General features: G+C 46.1%; 1 protein-coding gene across 1 annotated transcript in view; it reads left to right on the top strand.

Annotated features, from left to right (window-relative positions):
- The window catches only part of DENND1A (DENN domain containing 1A), a gene marked incomplete at its 5' end in the record, with an annotated part of 134,557 nt that overhangs the window by 1,331 nt on the left and 120,846 nt on the right, over nucleotides 1-12,380 (top strand). The window contains 2 exons of the mRNA XM_083374866.1: nucleotides 3,375-3,424; nucleotides 7,850-7,969. Coding sequence (XP_083230992.1) covers nucleotides 3,375-3,424; nucleotides 7,850-7,969 — 170 coding nt within the window. The remainder of the gene's footprint in view (nucleotides 1-3,374; nucleotides 3,425-7,849; nucleotides 7,970-12,380) is intronic.

The following is a 12,380-nucleotide window of genomic DNA, read 5'->3' as shown; positions in this document are numbered from 1 at the left end:
TGGTCTAGGCCAGGGATAGGCAACCTTGGCTCTTTTATGACTCGTGGACTTCAACTCCCAGAATTCCTGAGCCAGCATGGGGGAACTATGGCCCCTTCGTGACTCATGGACTTCAACTCCCAGAATTCCTGAAGTAGCATGGAGGAAACTTTGGCCCCTTCATGACTCGAGGACTTCAACTCCCAGAATTCCTGAGCCAGCATGGGGGAACTATGGCCCCTTCATGACTCGTGGACTTCAACTCCCAGAATTCCTGAGCCAGCATGGGGGAACTATGGCCCCTTCATGACTCGCGGACTTCAACTCCCAGAATTCCTGAGCCAGCATGGGGGAACTATGGCCCCTTCATGACTTGTGGACCAACTCCCAGAATTCCTGAGCCAGCATGGGGGAACTATGGCCCCTTCATGACTCGTGGACTTCAACTCCCAGAATTCCTCAGCCAGCATGGCTCAGCTTGGAAACCTCTCCCTTTCCCCTCAGCACGGCTGGCTCAGGAATTCTGGGAGTTGAAGTCCACAAGTCATGAAGGGGCCTAGGCCTAGTTCAGGGGTAGGCCACCTTGGCTCTTTTATTTTATTTTTAATTGAAAAGTTTTAAAATACATTTTTAATAACATAAACTCCCCCCTCCCCTCCCCCTTGCCCTCCCTAACCCTCCCCCCCCCCGACTTCCCAGAGTTGAATACAGGGTATTAACTTTATAAACTGGTTTTTAACTTTTGTATGTTTTGATTTTTAATTCCCTGTAAACCGCCCTGAGTCCTCAGGGAAAGGGCGGTATATAAATATAATAAAATAAATAAAATAAAATAAATAAACTTAAGCTAAAATATGCTACCTAACTAAAAAAACGTATTAAATTCTATCGCGCTTTAACTCCCCTTAAACATAACTAAATTACTAACCAATAATGAATAACTGATGGCTCTTTTATGACTTGTGGACTTCAACTCCCAGAATTCCTGAGCCAGCATGGCTCAGCTTGGAAACTCTCCCTTTCCCCTCAGCACAGCTGGCTCAGGAATTCTGGGAGTTGAAGTCCACGAGTCATAAAAGAGCCAAGGTGGCCTACCCCTGGTCTAGGGTCTCCTGCTTGAGCAGGGGGTTGGACTAAAACAGGGGTCCCTCAACCTTGGCAACTTTAAGACTTGTGGACTTCCAATTCCCAGAATTCCTCAGCCAGCTGAAGTCCACAAGTCTCCAAGCTGCCAAGGTTGAGGGACCCTGGACTCGAAGACCTCCCAGGAAGAAGGGAGGGAGGAAAAGAAGGGAAGGAAGGAAGGAACGGAGGGAGGGAGGGAGAGAGGAAAAAGTGGATGGATGGAACGGAGGGAGGGAGGGAGGAAAAAGAGATGAGAGCAGGGAAAGAAGAAAGGAAGGCAGATACGTAGAGAAGTTTCTACACGCAGCCATCCTTTCCTTCCAAGGGTTCAACCTCCTACGAGGTAAGTGCTTTTTGAGAAGACTTTGTCCAAACCTTCAGCTCCTGAAACCCGTTAAAAGAAAGAACGTCTTTTGAAAGTGTTGAAGAAGACATCAGTCATGTCTGCTGATTAAAGTAGACTTCAACCCCACAAGGCAATTTCGTATATAGCACCTTTTCTGGGCACCTTTTCTTCTTTTCTTTTTTTTTGGCATGGTGAAAAACTCCTTCCGTGGACATCCCCCTGCCCTGGTGGCGCGAGGACCGGGATCTGAGAACTGCTCTCCAGCCATCTCCTGGTCCCCCTGCAGGAGGCTTTGCTCTCTTGGAGAAGCCTTTTCGCTTCTCAGCCAACCTGGTTCCTAGGATGCGAGGGGGGGAAGGAGGAGGAGGAGAGAGGAGGAAGAGGAGGAAGAGATGGAGGAGGAGGAGGAGGAATAGTGGAAAGGGAGAAGGAGGAGGAAGAGGAAGAGAGAGGAGGAGGAGGAGGGGGAGGAGGAAGAGGAGGCAGGAGGAGAAAGAAGAGGAGAATAGAGATGGAGGAGGAAGAGGAGGGGGGAGGAAGAGGAATGAGGAGGAGGAGGAATAGTGGAAAGGGAGGAGGAGGAAGAAAAGGAGAGGAGGAAGAGGAGGGAGGAGGAAGAGATAGAGATGGAGGAGGAGGAATAGTGGAAAGGGAGGAAGAGGAGGAGGAGATAAGAGATGGAGGAGGAGGAACAGGAAGAAGAGGTGAGAGGAGGAAGAGGAGGAGGAGGAGGAGATAGAGATGGAGATGGAGGAGGAGGAGGAGGAGGAATAGTGGAATGGGAGGAGGAGAAGGAGGAGATAAGAGATGGAGGAGGAGGAACAGGAAGAAGAGGTGAGAGGAGGAAGAGGAGGAGGAGGAGATAGAGATGGAGATGGAGGAGGAGGAGGAGGAATAGTGGAAAGGGAGGAGGAGGAGGAGGAGGAGGTAAGAGATGGAGGAGGAGGAGGAGGAAGAAGAGGTGAGAGGAGGAAGAGGAGGAGGAGGAGGAGGAGAGAGATGGAGATGGAGGAGGAGGAGGAGGAATAGTGGAAAGGGAGGAGGAGGAGGAGGTAAGAGATGGAGGAGGAGGAACAGGAAGAAGAGGTGAGAGGAGGAAGAGGAGATAGAGATGGAGGAGGAGGAGGAATAGTGGAAAGGGAGGAGGAGGAATAGTGGAAAGGGAGGAGGAGGAGGAGGAGGAGGTAAGAGATGGAGGAGGAGGAACAGGAAGAAGGGGTGAGAGGAGGAAGAGGAGATAGAGATGGAGGAGGAGGAGGAATAGTGGAAAGGGAGGAGGAGGAAGAGGAGGCAGGAGGAGAAAGAAGAGGAGAATAGAGATGGAGGAGGAAGAGGAAGAGGAGGGGGGAGGAAGAGGAAGAGGAATGATGAGGAGGAATAGTGGAAAGAGGAGGAGGGAGGGGGAGGAAGAGGAGGAGAATAGAGATGGAGGAGGAGGAGGAGGAGGAGGAACAGTGGAAAGGGAGGAAGGGCAGGGGGAGGGGGAGAAGGATCGGCCCAAAGATCCAGCTGGCCGGTCCTGGTGGCCTTGCTGTTCTCCATCTGGCGGGGGTCGCAGAGCCTCCCCGGAGGCCAGTTAGCACCAGGCCAGCCCCGTCGCCCCCCCCCTCCTTCCCAGGGCCTCCGCAGGGTGGGGGGGCTTGCTGCTTGCCCATGTGTGACTCTTGATTAATTTTTCATTTTTAATGAAGTTTGATCGTGTTTGTTCTTTCCCATGATTGACTGGCGGGCTCTTCTGGTGTGTAATTGATAAAGCATATTTCTCTTCATCTGTCTCTGGTTTCTGCGGGGGCAAAGCTGCAAGATTGCGCTTCGGTGCTTAACGTGAGATTTATTGGTCCCTTTAGATGATTAAATTATCTCTCTCCTTCTCTTCCTTTCCTCCCCCCCCCCACCCTCTCTCCTCCTTCCTTTCTCTCCGCAGGAAATTCTGCCCACGGTAGCCCGGTTCTGCTTCCCGTTCTACGTGGACAGGTAAGGCCGAGTTCCTAAACATTATCCGAAAGAAAAAGAAAAAGAAAAAAAAACACGCCGTAAATAAAATTGTGCCCTGATGGGACGGGGTCGGGTTTTATAAATTGATCTTAACTTTTTAATCTGTATTAATTTATTAACGGGCATTGCTGTTTAATTACTTTTTAATTTTTGTATCTTGTTTTTTTTATTATGTATTGCCCTGTTCACCGCCCTGAGTCCTTCGGGAGAAGGGCGGTATGCAAATTAAATTGATAAATAAATAATAAATAAATAAATAAAGGCCGAGTTCCTGAACATTATCTGAAAGAAAAAGAAAAAAAACGACGTAAATAAAATTGTGCCCTGATGGGACGGGGTCGGGTTTTATAAATTGATCTTAACTTTTTAATCTGTATTAATTTATTAACGGGCATTGCTGTTTAATTACTTTTTAATTTTTGTATCTTGTTTTTTTTTATTATGTATGGCCCTGTTCACCGCCCTGAGTCCTTCGGGAGAAGGGCGGTATGCAAATTAAATTGATAAATAAATAATAAATAAATAAATAAAGGCCGAGTTCCTGAACATTATCTGAAAGAAAAAGAAAAAAAACGACGTAAATAAAATTGTGCCCTGATGGGACGGGGTCGGGTTTTATAAATTGATCTTAACTTTTTAATCTGTATTAATTTATTAACGGGCATTGCTGTTTAATTACTTTTTAATTTTTGTATCTTGTTTTTTTTTATTATGTATGGCCCTGTTCACCGCCCTGAGTCCTTCGGGAGAAGGGCGGTATGCAAATTAAATTGATAAATAAATAATAAATAAATAAATAAAGGCCGAGTTCCTGAACATTATCTGAAAGAAAAAGAAAAAAAAACGACGTAAATAAAATTGTGCCCTGATGGGACGGGGTCGGGTTTTATAAATTGATCTTAACTTTTTAATCTGTATTAATTTATTAACGGGCATTGCTGTTTAATTACTTTTTAATTTTTGTATCTTGTTTTTTTTTATTATGTATGGCCCTGTTCACCGCCCTGAGTCCTTCGGGAGAAGGGCGGTATGCAAATTAAATTGATAAATAAATAATAAATAAATAAATAAAGGCCGAGTTCCTGAACATTATCTGAAAGAAAAAGAAAAAAAAACGACGTAAATAAAATTGTGCCCTGATGGGACGGGGTCGGGTTTTATAAATTGATCTTAACTTTTTAATCTGTATTAATTTATTAACGGGCATTGCTGTTTAATTACTTTTTAATTTTTGTATCTTGTTTTTTTATTATGTATGGCCCTGTTCACCGCCCTGAGTCCTTCGGGAGAAGGGCGGTATACAAATTAAATTGATAAATAAATAATAAATAAGTAAATAAAGAGCGTGTCGTCCTTAAGCTTCTTCCTCAACCTGTTTTAAAATAGCGCCTTTTCTTCCCCCCCCCCTAAGAATCTTTAGTGGAGTGTTTTGTTTTGTTTTTTTTAAAAAAAGCTTTCATCTATTACTTTATGCGCAAATCCTTTGATCCCCACCGTTGGACGAAGGGCTGCCAAAAACTCGATGCAATTAGCAGGATTAGGGTTAAACTGGCTCCTTTTGATTAAAGAACAGAACACAACCGCTTTTCTTGCTCCTCGAAAACCACTTCTGGGCTTTGTGCTTGAGGTGGAAGGAAGAAAAAAAATATATATGAAACTTTGATTTGGAGTTTTACCGATTATAGCTAGGTTTGTTGTTAAAAGAAACAGCTCCTTTATACCATTATTTTTTAATTTTTTAAAATTTTTAATTCCATTTATATCCCGCCCTTCTCCGAAGACTCAGGGCGGCTTACAAGCTTAGCAGTAGCCTTCATTCTATGTATATGCCTGCTTATTAGGGCTTTCGGGGGGGGGGCAAGCGGCATTATTACAAAGTCAGCTTATTGCCCCCAGCAATCTGGGTCCTCATTTTACCTACCTGGGAAGGATGGAAGGCTGAGTCAACCTTGAGCCTGGTGGGACTCGAACCTGCACTAATTGCAGGCAGCTGGTGTTACTTAAGGAGGCATTAGCCCACTGCTCCACCAAGGCTCTATGTAAAAGTAAAAAAAAAAAAAAGTTGAGGTTTGATGTCATTCTCTTATTCTGCACCAGTCGGACGTCAAGGCCTTCTCTTTTCCTCCCCTATTTTTTCAACTATCTCCTTTTAGCATTTTTTTTAAAAAAATTATAGTATAAACGAATAAACAAATGTTTTAATCGTACCGTGAATCAGCAAACAGCCAGGTCAGCTTCTGTCAGATCCACCATGATTTCCCATGAAGTTGTCTTCGAAAGTTATTTGCATTCTGCTGTTAACATCATGTCGTTTTTAAAACTGCAGGTTTTTGTGGGGGTTTTTTTTTTGTGGTGGGGTAATTCTGCAAGGGACGTGGTGGCTCAGTGGGTTAGGATGCCGAGCTTGTCGATTAGAAGGTCGGCAGTTTGGCGGGTCGAATCCCGAGTGCCGTGTAGCAGAGCGAGCGCCTGTTACGCGTCCCAGCTTCTGCCAACCTAGCAATTCGAAAGCACGTAAAAATGCAAATAGAAAAATAGGGACCACTACGGTGGGAAGGTAACAGCGTTCCGTGCGCCTTTGGTGTCTAGTCATGCCAGCCACACAACCACGGAGACGTCCTAGGACAAGCGCTGGCTCTTCGGCTTTGAAACGGAGATGAGCACCGGCCCCTAGAGTTGGAAACGACTAGCACGCATGTGCGGGGGAACCTTTACCTTTACCTTTTAATTCTACAAATCAGGTGACCCAGATGTCCATCGGGTCTCCAAGAACCCTTTCTTGAAAGCGGTGGTGAGACTGAGTGGCTTCTCACCAGAGGTCCATATTTGGAATACGGCTTAAGGTGCCTTGGAGCCTCCTCCACCAACTCCATCTTGGAAACGGAAGTCCTTTAGCTTCTCGGGTTGCCCCGAGCGGGGAGTTGACGGCCTCTGGAGCCCACCAGACCTTGAAGAAGCGGCATGCTCAAGATGCCAGGGATGGGAGACGCTTCTGAAATTGGGCCAGAAGAGTGGAGTCTCCTGTGTCCGGGCTAAGCCTTGGCACCTTCAGCGTGGGAGAAGAACATCTGAAGAACTTGAGAAAGACGGCTTTTCCTAGAAGAAGCTCACGGTGGCTGCTGGGAAGCATCTCAAAGCTTGAGGTGGAAGGGTTTGCTCCACTCCGTTGCGTCTATATTCAAAGGGTTGTGACCAGGATGACAAGCCAGCAGGGGTTGTGTATTGTAGGGAAGAACCCTACACGGAGGCTTTGTGTAGTTGGCGTTCATTCTTTCTCCAGCAACGCTCCTCTTGGGTGCATTGTCTTTGGAATCCCCCTTTGCTCTTCTATAGGATGCAAAAGTGGGGGGGGGTCTCCCCTGGTGGGGTAACTCAGGGCTGTAATTTTCCCTTGTGTGTGTGTGTGTGTGTGTGTGTGTGTGTTGGGAGGGGGCGGCATTCATGGAAAGACCTGGCAGAGCCACAAAGACATTAAAATACACATTATGCGTTTCCCCCTCTGCACGCCACTCGGGAAATTCCGGCTACAAGTAATCGGTTCCTCCTATGGTATAAAACAAACTGTTATTTAGGAAAGAGGGCTCAAGCTGCTCGGAGTTGTATCCTTTACTAATTACAGGGCCGTTAGGTAGGCACGCTGCTTTTATCCAGTTCGTAGCTTTCTCTCCTTTTTACTCTGCCCTGGTTTTTGTTTTTTTGTTTTGCACACCAGAGGAATTTTTTGTCTCCTCCTCCTCCTCCATGAAAGAGGAGAAAAACCAGCGTGATTCGACAATATTATTTTGCGCCGTTGGAAGGGAGGCAATTGATCCAAAAGGAATACATACAGGTGGTCCTCGGCTTACGGCCGCCACCGGGAAGCAGAATTTCCATTCCTAATGAAGGGCGGTTACTAAATGAGGCGTGCCCAGTTTTACGGTCTTTTTTTTGTCTCACGGTTACTAAGCCAATCGCTGCGGGACGCTGCAATGGTTGTAAATGCATGCCGGTTACCGGATTTTGATCCCAGGGCCATGGGGATGCTGGGATGATGGTTGTGAGTCGGGTTCCCCCCCCCTCCCAGTGGCTAAAGGAGCGGTTGTAAGAACGGAGGAGGCCTGCGGTTTAGCTAAGACTTGCGGACTTTAACTCCCGGAATGGAAGGGAAGGGAAGGGAAGGAGAGGGGAGGGGAGGGGAGGAGAATAGAATGGAAGGGGAGGGGAGGAGAGGAAAGGAGAAGAAGGGAAGGAGAGAGAAGGCAATGGGAGGTGAGGGGAGGAGAGGACAAGAATGGAATGGAATGGAATGGAATTCTGGGAGTTGAAGTCCACCAGTTGCCAAGGCTGGACACCCCTAAGTGAGAGATTTGGCAAGGTTGAAGGCGAGGGCCTATTAACGGACCCCTTTCTTCTTTCCATTTCCAGCCTGACAGTGGGGCAGGTGGGGCAGAACTTCACCTTTGTCCTCACGGACATCGACAGCAAACAGAGGTTCGGCTTCTGCCGTTTGTCCTCGGGGGCCAAGACCTGCTTCTGCATCTTAAGGTAAGCCAGAGGTTGCTCTTCTTTCTTCCTGTAGGAAGCCTTGTGGACGTTCGGCTTTGCGATCTAGAATCCTAGGGCTGGAAGGGATGGTGGAGGCCTTCAAATCCACCCCCCTCCTCTGGCCAAGGTAGAAGATCTTGTGGCATTCCGGTCAAATGGCTGCCCAATCCTTTCTTGAAGACCTCCAATGATGGCGCGTGAACCTGGAGGTCCCTCCACCGTTTGGAGGTCTTCAAGAAAGGAGGGCACCGTGATCTTCTACCTTGGCCAGGGGGTTGGACTAGAGGCCCTCCACGGTCCCCCCCCATCTGTCGAGAGAGGCCCTGGTCCCCCTCTTCCTTTGGAAGTCACTGCACTCCTGGAGACTTGGGTGTCGTGCCACAACCTTTCCCACAGAACTTATCTCCCTGGCTTTCATCATTGCGTTTCTAACAGAATAGCAGAGTTGGAAGGGACCTTGGAGGTCTTCTAGTCCAACCCCCTGCTCAGGCAGGAGATCCTATACCATTTCAGCTAGACGGTTATCTAGTCTTCTCTCAAAGAGCTCCAGTGTTGGGAGCATTCACAAGTTCTGAAGACTAGCTATTAATTGTTCTCACTGTTAGGAAGTTTCTCCTTAATTCCAGGTTGCTTCTCTCTTTGATCAGTTTCCATCCGTTGTTTCTTGCCTTGCTTTTGGCGCTTTGGAGAATAAGTTGACCCCCCCCTCCTCTTCTTTGTGGCAGCCCCTCAAATACTGAAATGCTGTTTATCCTGTCCCCCCTCCCCCCCCCTCCACCCTGCCAGTTCTTCTTTTCTCTAAACTGGCCGTACCCAAATCCTGCAACCGTTCTTCATATATTTTAGTCTCCAGGCATTTAATCATCTTTTTTTTAAATAATGTTTGAGACTCTGGAAAGAGTGCAGAGAAGAGCAGCGTAAATGCACATAATAATAATAATAATAATAATAATAATAATAATAATAATAATAATAATAATAATAATGAAGAAGAAGAAGAAGAAGAAGAAGAAGAAGAAGAAGAAGAAGAAGAAGAAGAAGAAGAAGAAGAAGAAGAAGAAGTAGTTGGAAGGGACCTTGGAGGTCATCTAGTCCAACCCCCTGCTAAGGCAGGAAACCCTATACCATTTCAGACAGATGGCTGTCCAGTCTCTTTTTAAAAACTTCCAGTGTTGGAGCATTCACCACTTCTGGAGGCAGGTTGTTCCACTGCTTAATTGTTCTAACTGTCAGGAAGTTTCTCCTTAGTTCTAGGTTGCTTCTCTCCTTGACTAGTTTCCATCCGTTGCTTCTTGTCCTGCTTTCAGGTGCTTTGGAGAATAGCTTGGCTCCCTCTTCTTTGGTGATCTTCTGTGGTGGATCTCCAGCCACCTAATCCTCTTTGCTGCTCTTCTCTGCACTCTTTCCAGAGTCTCGGCGTCCTTTTTTTTTTAATATCGTGGCGACCAAAACTGGATGCCATATTCCAGGGCCCAGTTTGCGAGCGCGATTTTGTAACGCCGATCTTTGCCTTCCTTCAAACCAAAGTCTCTCGTTCCCTCAAGGTCTGTTTCTAATGAGTCCCGAAACTCTTTCTGTGTGGCTAGTTTTATTTTGTGCCTAGATGACTAATGGGTGGGTGTCTTAATCAGCTTGGGAAGGACATTCCCCTGCTCGCTGGGCACTTCGCGTTCACACTTTTCTTCAGGGTTTGCAAAGTCGCACCACGAAATCTCTCTTTCTAATACCGTGTTCCTTAAAACTGTTAATTTAAAGAAACGACCCACGGGCAAATTTGCTTTGGAAACACAGAAGCTGCTGGCTCTCTGCAAACTCGTGGCTGAATATGAGGTTTTCCTCTCTGGCCATCAAAAACCATGACTTATCCTTAAACAATGACTTATCCTGGCTTTTTTTTTAAAGCTGTGAGAAAGTGTTGGGAGGGCCTGTATGAGGAAAAAGACCACAATGCTTTTAAGTGTAATTAATTCGGAGCAAACCCTAACCAGTAAGAAGGTTTTGAATATTGCTGTTCTGTTCCAGCCTACAACCGGCCCTGTTTGAATGTCAGGGACAACCCCCTTTTATAGTCAACAAGCTGGAAAAACCCAACCAAATTTATTTACAAAGAAATCAAGAGTTAAACCAAAAAGTTCAAACAAGAGTTAAACAGGAATAACAGACCAGGACTCTAGTAGAAGATCTTCAAACGGTTGCCTTCAGCAACCAGCACCTCCCACACCTTCCCCTTTTATCAGCTGTCCCAAGGCATGGCTTCTCATTGCCTTCTCCTCCTCTCATCGAGTTGCCTCATTGCCTTTCTCTGTTCTACTCTGCTGGATTGCCTCCTGCTCCTAGCGTCCCTGAATAGATCCAGCTGTGAATCATCTACGTCCAATACTTTGTGCGGCTGAGTCTGATGAGGAACATGACGGGAGGGGCCAGGCTGAGAGTCCGGCAGTGCATCAGAGCCTCCCTCTGACACCAAAGGCTCTCCAAACCCCTCCTCCTCCTCCTCTTCAGAATCATCAGACTCAGCTGCCGGTATCACAGGCTGACGCTGAATCACAACAATTGCGGGGAAAGCAAATTTAAAGAAGAATTGTGTGAACAGGATCTGTAACGAGGCAACCAAGGCGATCATTTAGGAAAAGAAGCTTTATATCGATGTGGTTATGAGTTGCAGAAACGCAAGAAAAACGTCTGTATTTTGATTGTCACTTATCCAAATAATAAGAATTGTATTAATTCGAGGTTGGCAAAAGAGAATATTGTTGGACGAAGAGAAAATCAAGCAAAGCTATTATGTGGACTATAGAATTATAGAAACTTAATTGTTATTGATTGGTTTTTTTTTAAATAGAAACCCAGACAACACGCTGTTTACCAAATATTAAGGTGGTTATGTTAAAAAATCAATAAAACACTTTTTTAAACAACAACAACAACAATGACTTATCCTGAGCATTTTGATACAGGATAACTTATAAGGATGCAGCTAGTCCCGGACTTAACAACCACAATCGGAATACCGGGATTTGAATGCGTCTACAGCTGTGGCTTCTCAAGGGGGAAGCCTTATCAGCACTTAGCTCATTTATTCCCGGTTGCAACAGTTCTTTATTTACCCTGAATTCCATGGCTAAGGAACATGGGCCATTGAACTTGGGGGCCCATGCCTATCTCTGTCCAGCAGTGGGTCAATAAAGCTGCCCTTATCTAACACACCGGATGCTTGGCTCATGGTTATGATGATGATTCACGGGTAGAGTTTTGAGTCAAACTCCTGCCATCTACGTATCTAATCAATCAGAAAAAAGCTGGAAGGGACTTTGGAGGTCTTCTAGTCCAGCCCCCCCCCCCCCCCCCCGCTCAAGCAGGAGATCCCATACCATATCAGACAAGCGGCTGTCCGGTCTCTTGTTAAAAACCCTCCAGTGATGGAGCACCCACATCTTCTGGTGGCAAGCTGTTCCACTGGTTAATTGTCCTCACTGTCAGGAAGTTTCTCCTTAATTCCAGGTTGCTTCTCTCCTGGATTATTTTCCATCGATTATTTTCCATTCCGTCTTTTGGTGCTTTGGAAAATAAATTGACCCCCTCCTCTTCTTTGTGGCAGCCCCTCAAATACTGGAACACTGCTATCATGTCCCCCCTGATCCTTCTTTTCTTTGGAATTGGCCATTCCCAATTCCTGCAGCCGTTCTTCGCTCTTCTCCAGGCCTTTAATCAGGTTAGTTGTTCTTCCTTGCACTTTTTCCCAAATAGGAGTGGCAGTTTCTTGGTGGCACTGAAGCCATTTTCAGGGACGTGGCTTGTCCACGCCTTTTCCAGGGACTTTTTCCAGTTTCCCAACCCTGGGGTGTTTGGCTTGTCTCTCATGCAAACCATAACCAGGGCTGGCCCTGCTTAGCTTTTGGAGATCACCCAAAGTTAAGGAGGAGACATCTTAAATGCCTCAAGCTAGCTGCTGCTATTATTATTATTATTATTATTATTATTATTATTATTATTATTATTATTATTATTATTAAACTTTTATTCATAAAATATGAAACTCAGTCAACTGAACACTCAGATTGACTGGCCCTAATGGTTGACACGGGTTGCTGCCAGCATCCTAGGTATCAACCAGGTATCTCCTTAAAATGTAAGACGTTCCGAGTAGCGCAGTTTTTTGTAGCTTTGCTTGGAGTTATTGCAGGAAGTTGCAATTTCTTGATGTGTTTTGTAAAGTTTTTGGACATCGTTCCCAGTGCCCCAATGACAATGGGTATCACTGTTACGCGTGTCATCCATAATCACGCAGTTTTGATGGCCAGGTCGCGGTATTTCATATTTTTCCCCAGTTCTTTTTCTTCGACTCTGGCATCTCCTGGTACAGCGATATCAATCAGCTGTACGCTTCGGTTCTCTATGACTGCGATATCTG

This window comes from Vipera ursinii (genome assembly GCF_947247035.1).
Source record: "Vipera ursinii genome assembly, chromosome: 16".
Lineage (NCBI taxonomy): Eukaryota > Metazoa > Chordata > Lepidosauria > Squamata > Viperidae > Vipera > Vipera ursinii.
Note: the sequence above shows the minus strand (reverse complement) of the source record. Positions and strands in the feature narration are given on the sequence as shown.